Here is a 26,402-nt window from a genome sequence, read left to right as displayed (position 1 = left end):
AGAGAGTGGTGAGAGAGAGCAAGGCCATTGGGAAACCCTTTGTGAGAGAAAGGCATAAAGGCAGCGGAGTGAAAAGAAAAGGGAAGCTCATCTCTGTGTGTGTTTTGGTGAAGACGTCCACAAAAAAGGAAGTAAGATTATGGAAATCTTGTTTGGCACAATATTGCAACAGATTGTTCTTATGCTGGGCTTATGAAATTCAAAGCAACGCATGCTGTATTGTAAATATGTGTGTGCTTTCTTGCTTGCCGTCACACGTTGTGTTTATGTAACTGCATGCATCGAGCAATATTGTTTCACACTTCAATATTTATTCATAAGCAAAATCAGACTTGACACATCCCGCACATGGCATGCAAATGTGTGAATACTGTGCCTCGGTGTTAAAGGGACAGTTCACCCAAAATTGAAAATCATTTACTCAATCATTTACTTGTTCCAAAGCCTGTTTGAGTTTCTTTCTTCTGTTGAACACAAAAGAAGATATTTTGAAGAATGCTGAATGCCCTTGATGTCCATAGTGTTTGTTTTTCCTACTATGGAAGTTCAGCATTCTTTAAAATATCTTCTTTTCTTTCCTCTGTTGAACACAAAAGAAGATATTTTGAAGAATGCTGAATGCCACTGATGTCCACTGTATTTGTTTTTCCTACTATAAAAGTTAATGGTATTTAGCATTCTTCAAAATATCTTCTTCTTTTCTTTTCTCTGTTGAACACAAAAGAAGATATTTTGAAAAATGCTGAATACCACTGACGTCTATAGTATTATAGTACTATAGTGTTTTTCCTACTTTGGAAGTCAATGATATTCAGCATTTTTTAAAATATCTTTTTATTCATCTTCTACTTTACTTCTGTCAAACACAAAAGAAAATAGTTTAAAGAATGCTGAATGCCATTGACGTTCATTGTATTTGTTTTTCCTACTATGGAAGTTCAGCATTATTCAAAATATCTTATTTTTTAATCCTTTTCTTTCTTCTGTTGAACACAAAAGAAGACATTTTGAAGAATGCTGAATGCCACTGACGTCTATCGTATTTGTTTTCCCTACTATGGAAGCTAACGGTATTCAACATTCTTCAAAATATCTTCTTTTTATTTATCTTTTTATTTTCTTCTGTTGAACACAAAAGAAGATATTTCTAAGAATGCTGAATGTGATTGACGTCTTTCGTATTTGTTTTTCCTAGTATGGAAGTTCAGCATTCTTTAAAATATCTTCTTTTTTATTTTCTTCTTTTCTTTCCCTGTTGAACACAAAATAAGATATTTTAAAGAATGCTGAATGCCACTGACGTCTATCGTATTTGTTTTTTCTACTATGGAAGTTAATGGTATTCAACATACTTCAAAATATATTCTTTTTATTTATCTTTTTCTTTCCTTTCTACTGTTAAACACAAAGAAAGATATTTCGAAGAATGCTGAATGCCATTGACATCCATCGTATTTGTTTTTCCAGTTAATGGTATTCAGCATTCTTCAAAATATCTTCTTTTTCAAATGTTTTTCTTTTTTTTCCTCTGTTAAACGCAAAAGAAGATATTTTAAAGAATGCTGAATGCCATTGAGGTCCATCGTATTTGTTTTTCCTATTATGGAAGTTAATGATATTCAGCATTCTTCAAAATATCTTATTTTTATCTTTTTGTTTTCTTTCTTCTGTTAAACACAAAAGAAGATATTTTGAAGAATGCCACTGATGTCCACTGTATTTGTTTTTCCTACTATAAAAGTTAATGGTATTTAGCATTCTTCAAAATATCTTCTTCTTTTCTTTTCTCTGTTGAACACAAAAGAAGATATTTTGAAAAATGCTGAATACCACTGACGTCTATAGTATTATAGTACAATAGTGTTTTTCCTACTATGGAAGTCAATGGTATTCAGCATTTTTCAAAATATCTTTTTATTCATCTTCTACTTTACTTCTGTCAAACACAAAAGAAAATAGTTTGAAGAATGCTGAATGCTATTGACGTTCATTGTATTTGTTTTTCCTACTATGGAAGTTCAGCATTATTCAAAATATCCTATTTTTTAATCCTTTTCTTTCTTCTATTGAACACAAAAGAAGAAATTTTAAAGAATGCTGAATGCCATTGACGTCCATTGTATTTGTTTTTCCTACTATGGAAGTTAACGGTATTCAACATTCTTCAAAATATCTTCTTTTTATGTATCTTTTTCTTTTCTTCTGTTGAACACAAAAGAAGATATTTCTAAGAATGCTGAATGTGATTGACGTCTTTCGTATTTGTTTTTCCTACTATGGAAGTTCAGCATTCTTTAAAATATCTTCTTTTTTATTTTCTTCTTTTCTTTCCCTGTTGAACACAAAATAAGATATTTTAAAGAATGCTGAATGCCACTGACGTCTATCGTATTTGTTTTTCCTACTATGGAAGTTAATGGTATTCAGCATTCTTCAAAATATATTCTTTTTATTTATCTTTTTCTTTCCTTTCTACTGTTAAACACAAAGAAAGATATTTTGAAGAATGCTGAATGCCATTGACATCCATCGTATTTGTTTTTCCAGTTAATGGTATTCAACATTCTTCAAAATATCTTCTTTTTATTTTCTTCTTTTCTTTCCCTGTTGAACACATAATAAGATATTTTAAAGAATGCTGAATGCCATTGAGATCCATCGTATTTGTTTTTCCTACTATGGAAGTTAATGGTATTCAGCATTCTTCAAAATATCTTATTTTTATCTTTTTCTTTTCTTTCTTCTGTTAAACACAAAAGAAGATTTTTTGAAGAATGCTGAATGCCATTGACATCCATATTTGTTTTTCCAGTTAAAGGTATTCAGCATTCTTCAAAATATCTTCTTTTTATCTTCTTCTTTTCTTTCCTCTGTTGAACACAAAAGAAGATATTTCAATAAATGCTGAAGACCACTGATGTCCATAGATTTTGTTTTTTCTATTATGGAAGTCAATAGTTACCGGTTTCTAACATTCTTCAAAATATCTTCTTTAGTGCTCAACAACAAAAAACAAAAACAAACTAATAACTGTCTGAAAAAACTTGAGGGTGAGTAACTGTAGTAAACAGTAAGTGAGTAAATAAATGTTGAATTTTGGGTGAACTGTCCCTTTAAAGGCGCCCTCAGTTTACTCAAGTCTGACTGCAATCTATAATTAAGCAGTGACTTAAGTATTCATGTGGCCTAGTAAATGAGCGTTGAGTTTTCTGGCATGCCACGCGGTCGATAACACGTGTGGAGGAGAAAAAGAGAAGCTGTAAAACTGTCTGCTGAAGAGACACACTTGTGTTTTTAGTCTGGTTGTTGCACTTAAAAAAATGATTCATTGGATTTATTCAATTTTTTTAAGGTTAGTGGTTACAAGCAATTTAAATAGGTTGAATTTAAACAAACAAATTAAGTTGATCGTTACTAAATTGAATTTGTTTGTTTAAATTCAGCTCATATCAATTGTTTGCACCCATTTACTTTAAAAACATTGAGTAAATACAAAGAATCCAGTGTGCTTTTAAGATTTTTTTACGTTCAGCTGGAGATACCATCTTTAATTAAAGCTTGCTCTGACAGCGCACAGACTCTGACTGTCAGTGTGTGAGTCTCCAGTGGATCGTGCCTGGAGTTTATTATGAGCATCTCATTGTGTTCGCGCGGAGTCCTTTTCTGAGCTTCAGTAGTAGGAATGGATTAAGATTAACGTCATTTTGGCAGCTATATCCCCTACTTGGCAAAAAAATAAATAAATAAAAAATTGGAGAAAAGGTTTTTCGGTCAAAGTTCAGGAGATATTTTTTTCAACCCTTGCAATAAATATGAAATTCTGTCAGTATTTATTCCCCTTAGGATATTCTAAACCTGTATGACATTATCCCCCTTTTACAGCAGTAAATATCTGTAAAATTACCAGCACTGGTATTTTAAAAAAAGGCCTGTTCATGCTTGATCTTTTTTTCTGAGAACTTACTTATAATTTCTTTCTGGAAAGGTCTGTGTGTGAAAGGGGCTTTTATTTCTGTAGACCAAAGAGATGATATGTCCCTTTATTCATTCACTCATTCATTTAGCTTAGCCCCTTTATTCATCAGGGATCGCCACAGCGGAATGAACTGCCAACTTATCCAGCATATGTTTTACACAGCGGATGCCCTTCCAGCTGCAACCCTGTACTGGGAAACACCCATACACACTCTCATTCACACACATACACTACGAACAATTTAGTTTAGCCAATTCACCTATAGCGCATGTCTTTGGACTGTGGGGGAAACCGGAGCACCCGGAGGAAACTCCTCACAGAAATGCCAACTGACTCAGTCTGGACTCGAACCAGTGACCTTCTTGCTGTGAGGCTACAGTGCTAACCACTGAGCCACTGTGCGGCCTGTTTGAGAACATGTTTATTTATATTTAGATATAAATTTAAATATCTATCTAAATAATTTTGTTTTGTATAGATTTGGGTTTTATGGATGAGTGTGTATTAAATGTTTACAGTGCTGGACAGTTATGACAGTGCTAACCACTGAGCCACCGTGTCACCGGTGTGTGTGTTTTGTAAAAGAAATAATTTAGTAAATAAGTTTCGAATAAGGGGTTAAATAATTAAACAATTTTCATTGAGGGTTAAACTATCCCTTTAAAATCTTATTTTGACTGTGTTCTTAAGTTGCACTGTCACCTCAAAGAAAAAGGTTGCTGGTTTGAGTCTCGGCTGGGCAAGTTGGCATTTCTGTGTGGAGTTTGCATGTTCCCGTGTTGGCGTGGTTTTCCTCCGGGTGCTCCGGTGTCCCCCACAGTCCAAAGACATGCGCTATAGGTGAATTGAATAAACTAAATTGGCTGTAGTGTGTGTGTGAGTGTGTGAATGTAAGCATGTATGGATGCTTCCCAGAACTGGTTTGTAGCTGGAAGGGCATCCGCTGATTGAATAAAGGGACTAAGCCGAAGGAAAATTAATGAATGAATAATTAATTTCTATTCTATTTAGTATTTTAATAAAATTCCTAATGTCACTGTTGAAAATGTATAGGGTCAGTATAAGATTTTAAACAGTTTTAGTCAGAAATGTTGCATTAAACTGTTTAAAATTGAAAGTAAACGTCAAATAAATGCTGTTCTTTTTGAACTTTCAGATTTTCTGAGAATTTATATTAATATTGATATTGATTTTGATCATTGATATGCTTCATGAGCATTAAATCAGCATATAAGAGTGATTTCTGAAGGATTTTGTGACACTGAAGACTGAAGAAATAACATTCATTCATTCATTCATTCATTCATTCATTCAATCATTTTTCTTTCGGCATAGTCCCTTTTATTATCAGGGGTCGCCACAGCGGAATGAACCGCCAACTTATCCAGCATATGTTTTACACAGCGGATGCCCTTCCAGCTGCAACCCATTACTGGGAAACATCCATACACACTCATTCACACACATACGGCCTATTTAGTTTATTCAATTCACCTGTACCGCATGTGTTTGGACAGTGGGGGAAACCGGAGCACCCGCAGGAAACCCAGTACTGGGAAACACTCATACTCTCTCATTCACACACACACTCAAACACTATGGCCAATTTAGTTACCCAATTCACCTATAGCGCATGTCTTTGGAACCCAGCCAGGACTCGAACCAGTGACCTTCTTGCTGTGAGGCGACAGTGCTAACAACTGAGCCACCGTGTCACCAGGAGAAATAACAACTACAGAAATAAACACTTAAGAGTATATTAAAATAGAAGATGGTCATTTTAAATGCTATTTACATTCTATAATTATAAAATTTTTGCAAATACATGCAGTCATTAAAATGTCTTACCAACTGCAAGTGATTGCCACTGTGTAATAAGTTCTTTAGAGCAGTGTTTTGGTTCCTATAGAAAAGTTAAAAAGTTGTTTGTAATGCGCTACAGAATAAGTAATTTACAACACCAACCCACACAAAATATCACTTTAAACTATTAAAAATGTTAATAAAAGTTACTATTTACAATATTTTAACAATTAAAAGATGTTGTAACAAAGATCAAGGTCCTATAATGCAATTCAAAAGCATAAATAAATGGGGGAAAATAAAAAAACTGCTAATTTACCGATATTTTTTACAGTCTATATTTATGTATAAATCATTATAAACTTATAGGTATATGCTGACACGATACTAAAGCCTGAAAGACTATCAGAGTAAGAGCTGAACACAAACATCCAGCCAAAGAAAGCTGGCAGTTAAAAGAAAAACATAAAAAAGCTTCTGAATCACCATTCTGCAAGCCATTACAAGGCAAACTCTGTTCATGCAAGTGATAAATCAGCTGTGGCGATGAAGCTGCGCTAATTCATCTCCTTCTCCAGGCGTTTGGCCAAATCTTGCTCAGCACTGAAAAAGGAGCTCTGGCTGTTTTCTAGCACCACAGGACTGAAACAGGAGAGGCAATGAAGAGTTTGGCTTTCGACAGCAATGAAAGTCAACTTTTTTTAAAGTCGTGAACTATCTTTTGTCCTTTTTTTCCACATACTTCATGCAATATTTATAAGTGAGCAAACTGAATATTGCGGATCATTTGTGAACAATGTTGCAATGCTTCTGCACATGCACATCATGTGATCTTGCATCATTATATTGCTGCTAGAGCTGCTGTATTTGCTCAGGTGTGACCGAATGTCATAAAACACACAAGATAATCAATCATTTAGTCCAAAGGTGGCATCGCTTTGGGGTGAAAAGATAGTGAGTTTTGAGAAAAGTCTCATAAAGCCTGTTGAGTTTCTCTACAAAGATATATCGGTAAATGTTTATTAAAACTGAATATACAGTTGAAGTCAGAATTATTGACCCCCCTGTTTTGTTTTTCTCCAATATTGTTTAACGGAGAGAATCGTTCAACACATTTCTAAACATAATAGTTTTAATAACTCATTTCTAATAACTGATTTATTTTATCTTTGCCATGATGACAGTAAATAATATTTGACTAGCTATTTTTCAAGACACTTCTATACAGCTTAAAGTGACATTTAAAGGCTTAACTAGGTTAATTAGGTTAACTAGGCAGGTTAGGGTAATTAGGCAAGTCATTGTACAGTATAATGATGGTTTGTTCTGTAAACAGTCAAAAAAAATAGCTTGAAGGGCTAATAATTTTGACCTTAAAATGGATTTAAAAAAAAAGTAAAACATCATTTAACATCATATTCTATTTTGATTTATATATTTTTAATACAATAAATAAAATTAAGTAAAATCATAAATATATATATATATATATATATATATATATATATATATATATATATATATATATATATATATAATTACATTTCTTTTTATTATATATATATATATATATATATATATATATATATATATATATATATATATATATATATATATATATATATATATATATATATATATGTATATATATATACATACATGTAACTAAACCAAAGATTTAGAAAAATGAAAAATATATAAATAAAAATATATATTTTGAAATCATCAGTGGGATTATTTTGATCATAAAAGCATTTTTTATTACAGTCATATGAAAAATTGCATCCATGCAAATGGAAATTTACATTATAATATGAAAGAAAAAAATATATAATTTAGATTAAATTTATATTAGTTTATATTAATCAAAATAATATTTGTTGTGCTGCTTTTATGTTTTTTTTATAGAAATGGTTTATGTTAATGTTAATTGTTAATTAACATCTCAAGTCTAATAGGAATAATTATTTAGGCTACAATAAGGAGAAAAGGTGGCGCAGTTGGAAGCGCTGTTGCCTCACAGCAAGAAGGTCGCTGGTTTGAGTCCCGGCTGAGTTTGCATGTTCATGTGAGTTTCCTCGGGGTGCTCCGGTTTCCCCCACAAGTCCAAATGAGAGTGTATGGGTGTTTCCCAGTGATGAGTTGCAGCTGGAAGGGCATCCGCTGCGTAAAACATATGCTGGATAAGTTGGCAGTTCATCCCACTGTGCAATCCCTGATTAATAAAGGGATTAAGCTGAAAAGAAGAATAAGGAGAACACAAACATAACCAATGAATGAATGAATGACTAAATAAATAAAGAATAAAATATGTAAATGGAAATCTTACAGAGTTTAGAAAAATATTAATGAATGAAAATTATAACATTTATTCATTCATTTTCTTTCGGCTTAGTCCCTTTATTCATCAGGGGTCGCGAAAGCGGAATGAACCGCCAACTCGTCCAGTAAATGTTTTACACAGCGGATGCCCTTACAGCTGCAACTCAATACTGGGAATACGCATTCACACACATATACGGCCAATTACTTAATTCACCTATAGAGCATGTCTTTGGACTGTGGTTGAAACCGGAGCACCAAAAGGAAACCCACAAGAACACAGGGAGAACATGTAAACTCCACACAGAAATGCCAACTAAGCCAACTGGAGCTCGAACCAGCGAACTTATTGCTGTGAGGCGACAGTGCTGAGCCACCGTGTCACCATGAGCATTATAACACAAATACATAAATAAATAGATTTAAGATAGGCCTAGAATAGATGTTACCTTGTCATCATCCCCGTTTCAGTTATACGTTGTCAGTCGTTAATGTTGGGTCTGATTTTCCTGTTTCTGTGCTTTCTTTTTGTTCATCACTGCTTAATAAACCACACACAGCACTCTGATCCACACACAGCAACTCTTCCTGTTGTATTTCTCTCGAACCATTTCAAGCATGCAAACAGACAGACAGATAGATGGATAGTCACGAAAATCGATTTATTTCAACATGTAATAATTCACTCACTCACAAAATCGATTTATACAAATACACAATAATCCACTCACTCGCTATCCTTCAGCGTAGTCCCTGATTTATGCAGGGGTCCCCACATCAGAATGAACCGCCAAACCTGGTTATATGTTTTATGTGGCGGATGCCCTTCCAGTCGCAACCTAGGCCTAGTAATTAAATATTCAATGTTTCATTATCTTCCATAAGAATAATTTTTGATTAAACACGCTTTTCCTTGTGACTTTTAACCTGTGTTTTCCACTGACTGACACTGACGACGTCTTTAGTTTTCCTGTGAGGCAGCTTCCTGAATCGCGGTGCTGTCAGAGCTGTTGTCACTGCACTGGTTCATCTTCTGTGTCCATCAGGATGCTGTGGGTTGTGTTGGCAGCAGTGGTGGTGTTGGCATCTGTCCTGCTCCTCCTCCGCCAGAGCAGTGGTTTTCTGGCGCTTCTCTGGCACGATGTGGTCCATCAGCGGCTCCTGAACTTCATCACAGGACTATCACGACCACAGGTGACCCGCGCACTTTACTGCACTGTAAAAAATATCCGTAAATTCGCAGTTTTCCGGATTTTTAAATTCATTTTTAAATGTTTTTCCTGTTTATTTATGCTTTTGAATTGCATTATGAGATCCTGATCTTTCTTCCAACAGCTTTTAAACGGGAAAAGTAAAAAAAAAGTGACTTTTATTAATATTTTTAATAGTCTAAAGTGGTGTGTTGTATATTATGGTACAAAAACCTGCAAGTATAGGCCTGTTTTCTGTTATTTTACAGACTTATTTCTCACTATATATAATTTCTTATACATTATATTATTTTAACTAACTAAAATGTTAATAAACGTCACTTTGTTTTTTAATATTTGAAAACCTTAGGTCTATTAACCCTAGAGCTTTTGTTCATGATTTATTATTAAAAGCTAACCTTAACCAACAGTGTGATATATTTTGCTGACTTATTACGTTACCCTAAATGTTTCAAATGCCCAAATTCCAGAAAAATTTGCCATTTTACCACACACTCTAAAGGATTTTTGTAAATTACAGTGTATTTAACTGTAAAATGAACTGTATTTTACTGTAAGATTGTTATCCGGTATGTTACTGCATTTTTAAGTTGGATTGTGAAAATGACTATTTTACAGTAAAGAAAAACAATACTGTAAATGCATAGAGCAAGATAAATGATGCTATAAATGTAAACATTATAAAAGTATTCTTGCTGATTTGCAGTAAGTTACTTTAGATTCTACAGGAAAGTTTTAACAGTGTAACACAATTTAACCATAGAAATTAGTTAAGAGAGCACAAACTCTCACATAAGTGTGAATGGTCTTCATCCATGCTTCTTTTGAACATGTATTTCTGTCGTCGCTGTGCTGAAATTTGTTGCTTATGTGTTATCTGTGTTAACGCAGCGCATATTGAAAGCAGTCCAGAAAAACGCCACTAAAGGAAACCCAGAGAGCGTCATCTCCGCCATTGACCACTATTGCAGACACAGCGAATGGGCCATGAATGTGGGAGACGAGAAAGGTATAGTAGGTCTGCTTTTCATTTTCTTGTCATTTGCTTGATTTTCCTCATCATTATTCTCTCGCTCTCCTTTTTTTGAGTAAATGGCCTTAAGGCTGCTCACGGTTGCCTGTTCTGAATGAGAAGTGATGGCAGTTTCCTGTCTACTGGCTCAATAGACATGTTCTGCATGGCTGCACACTAGTTGCACATACAGTCGAAGACAAAATTATTAGCCCTTCAGTAACATTTCTATTCTTTTTAATTCTTGCAGTATTTTCACAGTATTTCCTTTTCTTTCTCCTCCTGGGGAACATCTTATTTCTTTTAGTTTGGCTGGAATAAAAGGAGTCTTTAATTCTTTAACAATCATTTTTAAGGTCAATATTATTAGCCTCCTATAAGATTATTTTTTGTATTGGTCACAGAACAGACGACACGGTGGCTCAGTGGTTAGCACTGTCACCTCACAGCAAGAAGGTCACTGGTTCAAGTCCCAGGCCAGTTGGCACTTCTGTGTGAAGTTTGCATGCACTCCCTGTGTTGGCGTGGTTTTTCTCCGGGTGCTCCAGTTTCCCCCACAAGTCCAAAGACATGCGCTATAGGTCAATTGAATAAACTAAATTGGCCATAGTGTATGTGTGTGAATGAGTGTGTATCGGTGTTTCCCAGTACCGGGTTGCAGCTTGAGGGGTATCCGCTATGTAAAACATATGCTGGATAAGTTGGCAGTTCAATCCACTGTGGCGACCCCTGATGAATAAAGAGACTAAGCCAAAGGAAGATGGATGAATGAATGAATGGTTATAGTAATTAACTTCTAACAATTTCCTGTATAAACTACAGTAACTTACTGTAAATCCTTTACGCAAAAACACTGTATTTACATTTAGTTTATTTGTATAGTGCTTTTTATAATAATTATTCATTCAAAGGAGCTTCACAAAAGGTGCACATTATTGTATTACAGTCACATTTTGAAAAGTTAAGGTTATTATATAATTTTTTTAGTAACTAATAACTAACTAATTAACTAGTAACTAATAACTTTTAACAGTTAAAGTTATTTTATATATATATATATATATATATATATATATATATATATATATATATATATATATATATATATATATATATATATATATATATACATGCATACACACACAGTTAAGGTGCAGTTATATTTACAGCACCATTTATCTGGTTGTATATGTATTTACAGTTTCTTTACTGTAAAATATACAGTCATGTTCACAATGCAACGTTAGAATACAGTAACATACTTCCTTACTGTCCTACAGTAAAGTACTGTTTATATTACAGTTAAATATTATGTCATTAACAAAAATAGTTAATAGTGTAGTTAAGTTTAAATTACTATTTATATATATAAATATATATATGTTTTTTTTTTTTTACATTAATGGAAGTTTATGATTTCAAGTAATAAATATATTAATTACAAATATCACGCTGTATACATAATGCAAATAAAGCAAAAATGTAATAAGAAATATAAACAATTTAGATTAAAAACATTTTTGACTTATTTCTGTAAACAAAACATTATTTTTTACTATTTTTTTATCTATAAAATGCTTCTCGATAGAGGAATTTTTAGATGTTTGGACTAGAAACATTTTTTTCAGTGAGGGTGGATTATTGGCTAAATTTTTCTTTTTCAGTGTATAAATAAATATATATATATATATATATATATATATATATATATATATATATATATATATATATATATATATATTTTTTTTTTTTTTTCGTTTTCTTAAAGCAAGAAAAATGTCTGCCAATGGCAAAAGAAATATAAACATAATTTTGAAGATGTTTTTCCCCTATTGGCAGATATTTTCTCATTTTAAGCAAATTTTAAAACTTTAAGTTTTTAAGTTTTTGTTCAAATTCAAATTACGGACATACAGTTGAAGTCAGAATTATTAGCCCCCCTTTTGAATTTTTTTTCTTTTTCAAATATTTCCCAAATGATGTTTAACAAAGCAAGGACATTTACACAGTATGTCTGATAATATTTTTTCTTCTGGAGAAAGTCTTATTTCGGCTAGAATAAAATCAGTTTTTAATTTAAAAAAAAAACATTTTAAGATCAATATTATTAGCCCCTTTAAGCTATATATATTTTTCAACTGTCTACAGAACAAACCATCGTTATACAATAACTTGCCTAATTACCCTAACCTGCCTAGCTACCCTAATTAAGCCTTTAAATGTCACTTTAAGCTGTATAGAAGTGTCTTGAATATCTAGTCAAATATTATTTACTCTCATCATGGCAAAGATAAAAGAAATCAGTTATTAGAAATGAGTTATTGAAACTATTATGTTTAGAAATGTGTTGAAATAATCAGCATTGTTGCCAGTAACTGCCCCTTTACAGTAACCTACATGTAGCAGGGTCCTACCACAATTTCATTTGATAGTGAAACAGCTATACCACAAAATATTTTATGGCAAATTTCCTTTTACCCCATTTTAATTTTATAGTATGAACATTTTTTGACAGTTCTTTCACTGTAATTTATTAACACTACACTAGCAGTACAACACCTTTAATTATAGTACTTACTACTGAATTTAATATTATTCATTGTTATTATATCCATTTGAAATGGTTTACAAAAGTAATTTTCATTCATCAGTCGATTTTGATTTCATTTTGTGATACAAGATGTTAAATATTTTTTTCATTACCTGTCATTTTTGTCTTCAACTACAGTAAGAGCCCTTGATTACTATCATTACAGTAGAGTACCGCAAATTCCTATTATGCCAAAGTTTTAAATTACCCATAATGCAGCGCATATTACAGCGGTGAACCGAAAAGAATGTATATGTGGCATTTTACTGGCCATTTTTGCAGTAAATAACAGTAAAATTGCAGCAAAGTTTAACAGTGTGTGTTATTGTGCCTATTAGCAGCTCAATTTCGTGTGACAACAGAACTGATGCATAAACGATAGCACAGAGCTGCTAATGAGGCATTATGGATTTTTTCTCCAGTCATTATCCACCTCATTGCGTGTCACTGTGTGTATCTGAAGGACTCATACTGGATTCAGTCGTGACTGAGGTGAATCCCAGCACGGCTCTGGAGCTCGGCACATACTGCGGATACTCTACTGTTCGCATCGCTCGCCTGCTCTCTCCTGGAGCGAAACTCATCACACTCGAATTCAACCCAGACTATGCTGCTATTGCACGTCAGATCATCGCCTATGCTGGCCTTCAGGACAAGGTGAGGAAAGTATTAGTAGTGAACATTTGGATCAAAATAAATAAAAAGTACTATGGAGCTAATAATATGCCAAAACAATCACAATTTCAATTGTGTTAATTTGAATTATTGACAATTGTATTGTAATAAATCAGAATTTTTACATAAATTAAAAATTGTTTGAATTAGAATTTCTTATTTTGAATTTGAATTTCTTGTTTTGAATATTGAACATCTGAAATTTAGACAACTGAATTTTTCAAGGCTGAATTTTTATAGACATATTTTCAAACTTCAGATTGGTTCTGATTTCCTAGACTGCAGAAGTTTTCAAGATGAAGAAATTCAGAACATCAAATTCAATATTTTAAAATTCAAAGCTAGAAATTCAGATCGTGAAATTCAGATTTAGCAGAAAGTAGACCAGGGGTGATCAACAGGTGAGAGTAGACGATCACCGAAAAGCGATGGAAATGGTCTGGTCTGGAAATACATATAGCCTAATGAAAAATTAAACTATGTTTTTTTTTTTTGTGTAGGAAGGCTGCTATCGGTTTCGGGTCACATAATACAAACATTGTGTTGAAAACTCATCAAGTGGCTTTCCCTGTACTCCATTCACAACAATATACACTTTTAACACCTCTTATGTTGTTACCATTTGAAACAAAGTTAAGCACTTAAACGAGGTTAACAAGAAATATCTGAGCGAGTCATTCATAGTGAGTCACTTAATTCAAATGAGCCGATTCGAACGAATCTGAATGAACAATTAAGTGACAAAGATAGAGATTTGGTGCCACCTGATGGACACCTGTTTTGTTTTCAATGTATTTTAGCCAAAAATAATGTTTATATATATATATATATATATATATATATATATATATATATATATATATATATATATATATATATATATATATATATATATATATATATATATATATATGGCAAATCAGATCATTCAAATAAATATAACTGTAAGGTTAAATATGACATCTTATATGTGAATAGATATATATTTAAAAGAGGCAGCATTTCAGCGTTGATAATGAGCTTTGGGCAAACATAATTAAACGTTTCCTTAAAATACTATACTATATGCTATGCTGTACTATAGAATATAGTAATAAATAGCATCTTGCATAATTTGATGAAGAAGTGTGTGCATGCAAATGTCATTTACCACAGTTGTAAAATGCTGGGACGGTTGAAAATGCACCTGGAAAGAGCTTGAAAAGTAGTCCTTAAATGTGACTTTGGTAAAGGTGTAAGAGGCCTGTTTCTGCTGAAATAACCCATTAGAGGTTACAGGTCAGAATCAGCTCTTTATCCCTCAAAACACCAAAAACATAAATAAAATTGATTTCATGAACCAAATAGACAAATTAATCAATGAGATGTAACTGAATTAAACATATGAATTTGGTTCACTGAAGCATGTATACATTTATTACACATACTACTGAAAATAGCTGACCCCCGATAGTCAGTTTGCAGAAGAACTCTTCCTGAGCCCTACATACGCCAGTAAACTCACGCAGCTCTGTGATTGGGCAAAATGCTTGGTTTGACTTTTCGGTGATCGTCTACTTTTTGCTGAATCTGAATTTCTGGTTTTGAATTTTAGAATATTGAATTTGATGTTGTCAATTTCTTCATCTTGAAAACTTGACACTGTATTTTTACAAACTTGATATCTGCAACTTAGGAATTCAGAACACAAAAATCTGAAGTTTGATTCAGTGGTCTTAAATTTCAGATGTTCAATATTCAGGTTATGAAATTCAAATTTAAAACGATTTTTAACATATAAATGTTCGCATATAAAAATTCAGATTTATTAAATTACAATTGTCAATAATTCAAATGAACACAATTCAAATTCAGATTGTTTTAAGGGTGTTGCTAAAAGTCAACACGAAATCAAAACTAACCATATTGATTTTGTTAGCTCACATCGCTATTTTTGTGGTGAACAATTCATCTGTGCATGTCATTAAGAAACAAATATTGTTCGCACTTGTAATCTTTAATAGGGTATATGTCGAAGCATGCTAGTAGGACTTTGAATTAGCCAGTAACCTGGGTTAAGCGCTTCCGGTCAACTGTATGCCAATGCAAAAATCGGCGCATTTAAGGTCAGTTTTCTTTAAAAATCAGCGATCTCCACTGGCTTAGCGATATCCGATATTAAGTGGGTCTCAGATTGTACAAGAAGCACTGCATTAAATTACATTCCCCCCACCATGTCTTTTTAATATGAGCATTTATTTTACTCCATTATATTCAATAGAGCTTCTGCGCTAGCCTGCCGATTCTGACGGGCGCATGCGAGTAAACGGCTTTTTGTCTCGTTTTACGCTTGAACAACTAAATGAATGCCAAAGTTTATTTAACTGATTGTATTTTAATTACATTACAACATCGATGCTGTAAAAGGAACCGTATAAAATGGAAAAAAAAAAAAATCACAATAACAGGTCACTGGAAATTTATCAGTATGGGAACAACACTAGCTCAGCATATACCCTATTGAAGTCTGAAATTGCACTTCCTGTTTGTTTTAAGATAAATTCAAAGATTACATCTGTCTAAGGTATTGGGCGTGGCTAACATATGTAACCACGCCCCTCTAATGGTCAGTGTTGACAACAAACAGAAATGGTGAGGAGGAATCTGTAATGACTCTCCCCAAACCCATTTCCCGATCTTTCTGAATGAAATGCCTACTTTACTACATCCAATCAGCTTGCAGTATAAAAAACAAGCCACGCCCACTGTTCTCATTTAATATTCCATTTCACTAGGAACTGCGTGATAATACCAAGAAAAATTACGGTCGTCGTTTCTGGTTCATGAGAATTTCAATAGTTTTAGGACAACTTTCCTAAAAAGTTCAAATTTTAATGACTGTATAGTCAAATCAAAAATGGTTTCCCCCACAGTCCAAAGATGTGCTATAGGTGAACTGAGTAAACAAAATTGGCCGTAGTGTTTGTGTGTGAATAAACGAGTGTATTGGTGTTTCCCAGTGCTGGGTTGCGGCTGGAAGGGCATTCACTGTGTAAACCTAATATGCCGGAATAGTTGGCGGTTCATTCCGCTGTGGCGACCCCTGATAAATTAGGGACTGAGCTGAAGGAAAATGAATGAATGAAATTTCTTCATACAGTGGACTAAAAATCAAAAAGAAAGGAACTGAAGGAGCTGCTGAAGTGAGTCAGGGAAAATAAATACTGAAGTGAATCTGGCCGACAGCAGAAACCACAGGCTGTTATTGACGCCCAACAAAGTACTGATAGTTGTGAAATATTATCAGACCAACTGTTGTCTGAATTATTTTTGGTTGACTGTAATCCATTACATGCTGTGCCTTTCTGTCATTTGACATTGATATCAATATATTTTTTGTCATTAAAATTATAAAAGTCTTGTATGAACGCCACCACAAAGTCCTTATTAAGAGTGGGAAACTCGATATTTTCTTCAAACTGTGTTTCAGAGTGTTTACTATTTAAATAAATAAATAAATAAATATGACAATTCATATTTAGCGATTTATTTATTCCATATTATAATTCTCTATAATAGAGAATTATATATCATAATTACATGTATATATAGATCAGTAGGTGGAATTTTAGATGAATATAATTTGTCTGGCTTAATAAAATAAACTTATTTCAAACCTAAAACATGACTATTTTACTTACCCCTCTGGCAGATTGTTTTGATTGTTTTAAGGAAAAACTCACTTAATTTCGACATTTCTGAAAACAAAAATATATATATTTTACTCGTCTATAAAATGCATCTTCATTTACATTTTTTTAGATATTTGGACTAGTAACAAGACAAAAACTTTAAGCAGGATAAGCATTTTGTTTGGACAATTTCTTTGTAATTAATTATGAAATTCACTAGCAAGTTTTAAAAGTATATATATTGCAGTGTATAAACTGAACACATGAAAAATAACAATTTTGTCAGAGTTAAATTTGGTCACATGAGCAACCTAATTTCTCAATTGTGCGACTAAAAAAAAAATCTGAGGTCACACCAGTGTGACCAGTCATTTGAGGGGAAATAAGGCCCATGGCATGGTTTAACCAATCAGAGATTGTGCAGGGCAATAGTAAGTAACATTTCTTGTAGACTTGTCCTTTAAATAAAGAACTTTGTTGACCAGATAGTAGGTTAATCATTTACAAGTCAATATTGAGACAACACGGTGGCTCAGTGGTTAGCACAGTCGCCTCACAGCAAGAAGGTCGCTGGTTCGAGTCCTGGCTGGGTTAGTTGGCATTTCTGTGTGGAGTTTGCATGTTCTCCCCATGTTGCCGTGGGTTTCTTCCGGGTGCTCCAGTTTTCAGTACAAGACATGCGCTATAGGTGAATTGTATAAACTGAATTATAGTGTGTGAATATGAGAGTGTATGGATGTTTCCCAGTACTGGGTTGCAGCTGGAAGGGCATCTGCTGTGTAAAACATGCTGGATGAGTTGGCGGTTCATTCCACTGTGGCGACTTTTGAAATAGAGACTAAGCAGAAGGAAAATGAATGAACGAATGAAAAAAAAAATCTCTCAACACGCATTAGGCCCATGTCATGGTTTAACCCAGGGGTCACCAATCTCAGTCCTGGAGGGCCGGTGTCCCTGCAGGGTTTAGCTCTAACTTGCCTCAACACACCTGGCTGGGTGTTTCAAGTATACCTAGTAAGACCTTGATTAGCTCATTCAGGTGTGTTTGATTAGGGTTGGAGCTAAAATCTGCAGGACACCGGCCCTCCAGGAACAAGTTTGGTGACCCCTGGTTTAACCAATCAGAGATAGTGAAGGGTGGTAGTTTGTTACCTTTCATGTAGAATTGTGCTTTAAATAAAGAACTTTGTTCGTCAGATTGTTAGTTAATCAGTTCTAAGGCAATACTGCCGACATGGATGCCTATTTTAAAAAAAATTGTAAAATTGCAGCGTTAAATGCAACGTGGTCGAAAATTTGGGGGCACATAACTTGTTTTGGCACACCACTGCAAAAAGTTAGTCTAGAGCCATGTTGGTTGTAGGCATGGGCCGGTATAAAAACTAAAACCAAATAAAATGGTTGCAAAAAAACATGTAAAAAAAACCTGTACATATACCATAGGAACAGTATATCAGAAAATTCTGGCAGTTTTAAAACCTTGACTTTTCAAAAACCGTGGTAAACCTTGAAACTAATTGTTTAGTATGCTTGTCACTAATCAAATTTCACAGGACTAAAGATGTATTTTGAAGGTAAATGTTGTTGTTTTTTGTTCTTTTTCTAAAGGTTATTCTAGTTGAGGGACCCTCAGGTGACTTGATCCCCAAAATGAAGCAACAACATGGAATAAAATCTTTCGATTTTGTGTTTTTGGATCACTGGAAAGACCGTTACGTTCCAGACACCAAACTTCTTGAGGTAAAAACCCCAAAATACACATACTGTTAACTTTAACTCAAGGAATGTTTCTAACACAAGAAACGTTTTCAAAAATTGCAGGACTGTGGTTTACTCAGAAAAGGCACCGTCCTTTTGGCAGATAACGTCATTTGTCCTGGAACTCCAGAGTATCTGAAATACGTAAGAAACGACCCACGCTATGAAAGCCGATACTTCAAGTCCAACCTGGAGTACACCAAAGTAGAAGACGGCCTGGAGAAATCAGTCTTCTTAGGATGAACATCTCACTTCATGAAGCTGATGCAATGAATGGCTCTGTAAAACTGGGTTGACACCAGCAAAAGAGGAACATGCAGATTCCTCCAAAACGTTTGTGTCTCAAGATGCCAAGTATCAAACAAACTGATCTCTTTGTCCTTAACACGCAGTCACAATAATCAACATATCGACTTATCGTGCAATACTTGGAGATGACCTTAATCATTTTTACCATTGAAATATATATTTACAAATTACAAACAACATTAAAGCCATTATAGCAATGACATTTACATTCTACCTCATCGGTGTCAAAGTTTATAATTGAACATTTACCTAATAGGACATTTAATAGTACATATAAGAAGACATTTACCTAATATCAAATTATAGAATCTAAATAATCTTAAGAATGAGGTTATTATTATAAGGTTAAGGTTAAATAGTCATTATATAATCAGCGGCATAAAATGATCAAGTTAATAATATCGCTTATTGACAATATATTGCACAACAAAAATCTCCCTTTACACCATATCTGCTGTGCTGTGTTTGAAGATATTTGATATGTTTTACAAAATGATGTGCCGATATCTTATACAATTCAAGAAAGATTGTTTGATAAAGCTGCAAAGCACTTCTTTTTCTATTCAGTGTTTATAAAAAAGCATTCACTGCAAATTATTTAATCAACTTGAGTTTAGCCCCTAACTGAGCCAATTGAAAATTGAAAATAGTTTGTCAAGGTAAGTTCAGGTTTAGACAAAATGTACTGAAAAACGTCCCACATTCGGGGAAGTTAAACACTCAATAGCGGAGTGTGTGAATGTGCAATTTAAAGTAGCACATAAAAACGAGTGATGGAAAAATGCCCAATTTGAAATAAACATCCCCTAATTTCATTTTAAAAGAAAGTTTTTACACTCACTTCAGTTTGGTTTTAATCTTTTATGAAACAGTGTTAATTTCAATAATTTAATAGGAGACAAAAATGCATTTGCTGAATAAACACTGATGTAGTAAAAATTACTGGTAACACTTTATTTTGATGGTCCATTTGAGTATTAGACTGTCTGCTTAATATCTGTTGATACTGCTCCTTTAACAGACATTTAACTGACTATAAGAAACTTTGCAAGTATGTCAACTTTCCCTAATCCTAACCTAACAGTCTACTTATAATCAAATGAGAATTCGTTGCAATGTAACTTAAATTCAACAAACGGACCATCAAAATAAAGTCTGACCAAAAACTCCCATCTGACCAACCAGCCGTCTCCATTATGCCTGCATTGTTTACTGTCGGTTGCTAGGTTACCAATACTACAGTGAGCCACTCTAAAGGCCCGTACACACAAAGCATGATAACGATAAATATAACCAGTGCTGGGCGTACTGTTATACTGGGCGTACTGTCAGGATACTGGAATTCCGATACCAATTGGTACTGAAATTTCCCGCTAACATTTGAGTGCTGTTGGGCGCATTCTTAAACAGCTCTGATTTGCTATTGTGTTCACATGCTCAACAGAAATTACTGTGAATGGCCGTGAAGGTCATTAGTTTACCGAACTCATCGCTGTTACTCAGTGCTTCATTTGTGAATTGCGAGGTCCCGGAACATCGTCGGTTGTCGCGGACGATAGTGAAGAGCAGGGGGACGGGGGATTTGTTTGTTTAAATTCAGCCCAAATAAATTGTTTAAAACCACTTAACGTAAAAAAATTGAGTAAATCCAAGGAGTCATCTTTGAAATTTTTATTTCAGTGTATGTCTTTATCATTATATTTATAGTGATCATGCTTGGTGTGAACGGGCCTAAACAACTTGATGAAAACCCACTTAATTCATAATTGGGATTTTAGTAATTTTTTAAATAATGATGAAAATTTAGCCTTGTTTATCCACACAATTACTTTGGCATGACAGAATCAGTGTATAAAATTATGAATGAACAATCTAATATTCCTTCAGAAGACATTAAACCTTTTTTCATGGGAAAATAAAGACTTTTCCAGAATGATGGTGCAGCGTTTTTACTGTTAAGATATGAAATCAGAACAATCTCCATGTGGTTTATGTCTGTTCGGTCAAAAATGCAGCAAAACATTGGTTCAGAATCTGTACGTTGCAAAATCTCCCCAAAAAGTCTGAAAAATGCAATGCTGCTAATGACAGATATTTAGCTTTGTTTATCAACACAATTACTTTGTGTGAAACAGGCATGAAACATAACCAGTGTAGAAATTCATGAACGAGCAATCTATTATTCTTTCAGAATACATTAAGCCTGTTTTCAAGGGGAAATAAAGACTTTTCCAGAATGATGGTCCAGCGTTTTTTACTGTTAAGCTATGAAATCAGAACAATCTACATGTGATTTAAATCTGTTCTGTCAAAAATACTGCAAAACAGTTCAGAATCTGTATGTTGCCAAATAACCTGAAAAATGCATCTGCTATAGACAAGAAAACTCCCGGATTATGCTATGTTGTGTCAAAAAAAAAAGCTGAAAGCAACCTGAATGTTCTGAGCGCATCAATCCCGGGCTTTACCACTGAAGATCTTGGCCAGGAGGGAGACGTTGGATTGCGCTTTGTCCTGGATGCTTTTGCTCTTCTCTTGCGCCTTCTGGAGGCTCTTCTTGGAAATGCCTTTGCTCTTAAAGCGTTTCAGGTGGATCTCCTCCTCTGTGGGATGCTGTTTGTAGTCCCACATCTTCTCCTCCACGACCTCTCCCTTCTTCGCCCTCTTCTTCCGGAGTTTCTCCAGGCTCTGGCTCTTTTCCACGCTGGCCAGGTAGAAGTTGGTCTCCTTCTTGGCCTGGGAGATTTCGGTCCTCATGCGCTGGTGATAAACAGTCTGTTCGTAGGCCAAACGCTCGCTGAGATGACACCACTGGAAACGGTGCAGATACTTGACGGAAAAGAAAGAGAGCGAGAGACACCACTGTTAGATAACATCATAAGTTTTTGAAAGAAGTGTCTTTTGCTCAGGATGAGTGCATTTAATTGTTCGGAAATGCAGTGAAAACATTAAAACTGTGAATTGTGTTAATTTTCAAAGGATTCTGACGGGCTTTTGGGATTTTATTATTCATTAGCTAGGAAAAATCATTGTGAAAATGATCCCAAAGATATGATTGCTCTACCTTTTTTGTTGAAGTTGTGGTGCACTGTAAAAAATGCAAGGTTCCACACACACTTCATTCATGTTGTCCTAACACAAATCTTTTAAGTTTTGACAAATTTAAGTAAATTGAACAAAGCAATTAAGTTGTCCCAAAAAATTGTGTTATTTCAGCTCATTCTAAATACATAGTTTTAACAATTGTTTTTTTTTTTTTAAACGACTTTTAGGACGAGATGTTTATTGTTATATTTGTAGTTATAATATGTTTTAGAAACAAGTGTGTTTTACTCAGCATGGGTGCATTTAATTGCCACAAGGTTGCCACAGCCAAATCACCCTGCAGCTCAAGACCGGTTACTCATTGAAGCTAAGCAGGGCTGAGCCTGGTTAGTACCTTATTATAATATGTTTTTAAAGTTCAAGATGAGTGCATTTTATTGGTCGAAAATGCAGTATAAAACATAAAAATTGTGAAATGTATTAATTTTCAATAGATTCTGACTGGCTGTGAGGATGTTATCGTTCATTAGCTAGGAAAAATCGTTATGAAGGTGATCCTGATGATCTCATTCCTCTTTACTGTTGTGGAGTAAACTAAGCTATTCTTGAACACTGTGAACAATTCTTTATTTTTATATTTATAGTTTTAAAATGTTTTTGTAAACAAGTGTGTTTTACTCCACATTGGTGCATTTAATTGCCACAAGGTTGCCACAGCCAAATCACCCTGCAGCTTAAGACCGGTTACCCACTGAAGCTAAGCAGAGCTGAGCCTGGTCAGTACCTGGATGGGAGACCACATGGGAAAACTAGTTTGCTGTTGGAAAAGGTCTCAAGAATGATCAGGGGAAACAGAATGTACCTGAGCTCAATTTAGAGCTTCACGGCAAAGGCTGTGAATACTGATGTACATGTGATTTCTCAGCTTTTTTATTTTTAATAAATTTGCAATCTTTTTTCACATTGTCATTATGGGGTCTCGTGTGTAGAATTTTGATCTGCATCTTCTTATAAATAAATGCATCTTTGAGAATTAAAGTGTTAATTTCCTTTAAAAGACTTCTGAACAATATGGTATCTCTTGCGTACTTTGATGGACCACAGGTCACTGCTGAAGCGGCTCCTCTTCCGGTTGGCCATGGGTGTGTTGTGAAGACTGGCTGCAACTCTCTTAGCGACCCGTTTGTCTCTGAACTCCACCCAGCCCTCTGTAAAACTGGATGATTTGCAGCCGGCCTTCTTTTTCTTTCTTTTCACACATCGATCTAGAAAGAGAGTCACAAATAAATAGCTGGACGGAAAGTTGGTCAAACATTAAAACCACGCAAAAAACAAAAAAAAAAAAAAAAAAAATTTTCACCCAAAAGTGAAAATTCTGTCGTGTTGTTTACTCAACTTTTAAACATTTCAAACCCATCTTCTATTGAACACGAAAGAAGACATTTTAAAGAAACCTGTAACCATTGACTTCCATAGTATTTGTTTTTCTTATGGAGGTCAATGGTTACAGCTTTCTTCAAAATATCTTCTTTTGTGTTCGACAGAATAAAGAAACTCATGCAGGTTTGGAACCACTGGATGACTTTAAAGAGTAAACCGTGAGTAAATTTTCATTTTTGAGTGAACTATCCATTTAACTTCAGCTCATGTATGTGTTTTTATATTGCTGCATATGCCAAAATTAACTGCACATTTCATTTAATGAAATGCTTTAAGGGATAGTTCACCCAAACATGAAACAATAATCACCATTTACTCACACTCAAGTGGTTCCTCTGTTGAAGACAAAACAAGATATTCTGAAAATGCTGGAGGGAAACAAATCTGCCATAGATATAATATATAGAAGGAGAATATATAGGATATAGTATTTATAGTAGGAACAAAAATGTTTTTCTTCAGTATATCTTCCTTTGTGTTCAATATAAGAAAGAAACTGGATAAGATGAGACTGAGTAAATGATGAGAATTTTCGCTTTTAGGGAAACCTTCCCTTTAAAACACTTATATTTTTTTGAAAAATAACATGTAAATAGTTCTGGTTATATACACACTATACAATTTAAAATGTGAAGTTTGAATAAACTTTTTTTACAATGTGTTTGAATAAAATGTCTTATTTTATTCTGTAAAGTACTGAAATTATTTCTTCTGATTTTAAAACACAAATGTCATTTTGAAAAATGTTTGCATATAGGTTTTTACAAAAAATGTTTTCAAAACTCATTCATTTTTTTAAAGAGAATATTAATGTTTTAACTTTACAATTCATAATTTTATCAAACAGTTTCACATCAAATGAAAACATTTGTAATACTGACAAATTTTCATTTTGATGGAAAAATAAAAAAATAAGGTAATACTTTGCAATAAGGTTGTATTGGTTGTATTTACTAACATGAACAAACAATGAACAGTACATTTATTACAGTATATATTCATGCAAGTCAACAGAAATAAAGTTATTCATTCAAGTCGTTAGTTCATGTTATCTCATGGTGCATTAACTAATGTTAACGATGTATTTGGATTTTAATAATGTATGAGTAAATGTTGAACGATGGTTAACAAATGATGTACAAGTATTGATTATTATTAGTTCATGCCAGTATAAAATATATTAACTAGTATTAACAAATGAAACCTTATTGTATAGTGCACAGGTGTCAAACTCAGTACTTCAGTCTTCTTTGAAACCTGCAGGTAAGTGAGTTGAAGCAGGGTTGGAACTAAGCTGTGCAGAGCTACGGCCCCTCGAGCAACAGAGTTTGACACCCCTGGTATGGTGTGACCGAAAATAAAATCCATTACTAAATGTCTAGCAGAAGGGGCAGATTTAACCAATAAGGGAGGTAAGTGGCCTCCTAGCACCACAGTTGTACCTATAAACTATATATATAACATCATTTTCTATCATATTTTGTATGTTAAGGGTCAAATTAATAAAATATTATTGTAATTAAATATTTATTATACAATAAAATATAATATTATTTTAATAATGTAATGTTATGTAATAATAATAATAATATTATTATAAAATAAAATATTTTTATTGTTACATCTGCACAAATTTGTCTGTCCTCCTAATCATGGAGTAGTCAAATTTATGAAAAAAAAAACATACATTTTAAAATAATTTCTTATTGTAGATTAATTTTTCGAAAACTAATAATTTAAAATGTAAAAAAAAAAAAAGATTGAGTGATATTTTAACAGCAAAATAATACTTAAATAAATAATAATTAAGTAAAAGTAGAAAGGGTGCATTTTAGGACTGTTGGGCCCAAAACTTGAATTGTCCAAATCCGCCCCTGATTATCAGTCAGATTCACAAGCCATTCTGTATTCGTTTCTGCGGTTTTACCTTCAGGCTGTAAGAAGATCCTCCCGATCTCTCCATACGCACTCAGGATATTCCGCATGTGTTTCGGTCTCATCCTGGGAGGAATGTGTCCCAAATACACGATACCTGGAAGACATTTCTTGCCCTTTGGCTTCTCAGACTCTTCTTCTTCATCATCTTCAATCTCCAAGTGAAAAGCTTCACCATCATTACTGTCATCCTCAGAGTTCATCTCCTGCTCATCATCTTCTTCAGCACTGTCTGCTTTCTTCTCTTCGTGTTTCTCTGGTTTACAGTCTTTTAACCTGTCTTCACTGACCACAGGTTGTGTTTTACCTTCATTCGTCTCCGGAAGAGACATTATTGGATGTAGCAACGATTAGAGACTGAAATAATGAAGGAAGGATGTTAAAAAGCCATTAAAATCTCACATAACCGAGAGTTCCGCTTATAAAATAATGTAAATAAGAGGTAATATCTGCGCGCGTACTTCTCAAATCAATAACTTTTCAAAAACACTTGTATTTAAAGTGGTTCTTACTTTAAAAATGTAACCAGGCTATTTCCATTCACAAAGCTTTCTTCGTCCATAAAGAAGTCAATCCTTTCTCAGATGTTTTATAGGGAAATTGTTGCGATAAATCGACTCTTTCAACACATGTGGCAGTGGTACTGAAAGCGGCT

At 33.8% G+C, this 26,402-nt stretch overlaps 2 protein-coding genes across 2 annotated transcripts; one reads left to right on the top strand and one right to left on the bottom strand.

Annotated features, from left to right (window-relative positions):
* On the top strand, positions 1–21,260 carry comta (catechol-O-methyltransferase a). Its single transcript, XM_056464051.1, has 6 exons — positions 1–131; positions 9,148–9,295; positions 10,204–10,321; positions 13,378–13,571; positions 18,869–19,000; positions 19,082–21,260. Exons 2-6 carry the CDS (start codon positions 9,149–9,151, stop codon positions 19,259–19,261), a joined length of 771 nt encoding a protein of 256 aa, XP_056320026.1. The 5' UTR covers positions 1–131; position 9,148; the 3' UTR covers positions 19,262–21,260.
* On the bottom strand, positions 21,261–26,402 carry abt1 (activator of basal transcription 1). The gene is made up of 4 exons (XM_056464050.1): positions 26,260–26,402; positions 25,740–26,104; positions 23,462–23,637; positions 21,261–22,156 (listed from the first exon to the last, which is right to left on the bottom strand). The coding sequence occupies exons 2-4, from the start codon at positions 26,077–26,079 to the stop codon at positions 21,779–21,781; spliced, it is 894 nt and encodes a 297-aa protein (XP_056320025.1). The 5' UTR covers positions 26,080–26,104; positions 26,260–26,402; the 3' UTR covers positions 21,261–21,778.

This window comes from Danio aesculapii, chromosome 8, assembly GCF_903798145.1.
Source record: "Danio aesculapii chromosome 8, fDanAes4.1, whole genome shotgun sequence".
NCBI lineage: Eukaryota > Metazoa > Chordata > Actinopteri > Cypriniformes > Danionidae > Danio > Danio aesculapii.
Note: the sequence above shows the minus strand (reverse complement) of the source record. Positions and strands in the feature narration are given on the sequence as shown.

What these genes read in the sequence shown, in the direction of transcription:
- comta (XM_056464051.1), top strand. Translation starts at nt 9,149, where the DNA reads ATGCTGTGGGTTGTGTTGGCAGCAGTGGTGGTGTTGGCATCTGTCCTG. An exon ending in CAGGACTATCACGACCACAG is followed by an intron (nt 9,296 to 10,203) that starts GTGACCCGCGCA and finishes GTGTTAACGCAG; the next exon opens with CGCATATTGAAAGCAGTCCA. An exon ending in CAGACACCAAACTTCTTGAG is followed by an intron (nt 19,001 to 19,081) that starts GTAAAAACCCCA and finishes CAAAAATTGCAG; the next exon opens with GACTGTGGTTTACTCAGAAA.
- abt1 (XM_056464050.1), bottom strand. Translation starts at nt 26,079, where the DNA reads ATGTCTCTTCCGGAGACGAATGAAGGTAAAACACAACCTGTGGTCAGT. An exon ending in GATCTTCTTACAGCCTGAAG is followed by an intron (nt 23,638 to 25,739) that starts GTAAAACCGCAG and finishes CTCTCTTTCTAG; the next exon opens with ATCGATGTGTGAAAAGAAAG. An exon ending in GTGACCTGTGGTCCATCAAA is followed by an intron (nt 22,157 to 23,461) that starts GTACGCAAGAGA and finishes TTTTCCGTCAAG; the next exon opens with TATCTGCACCGTTTCCAGTG.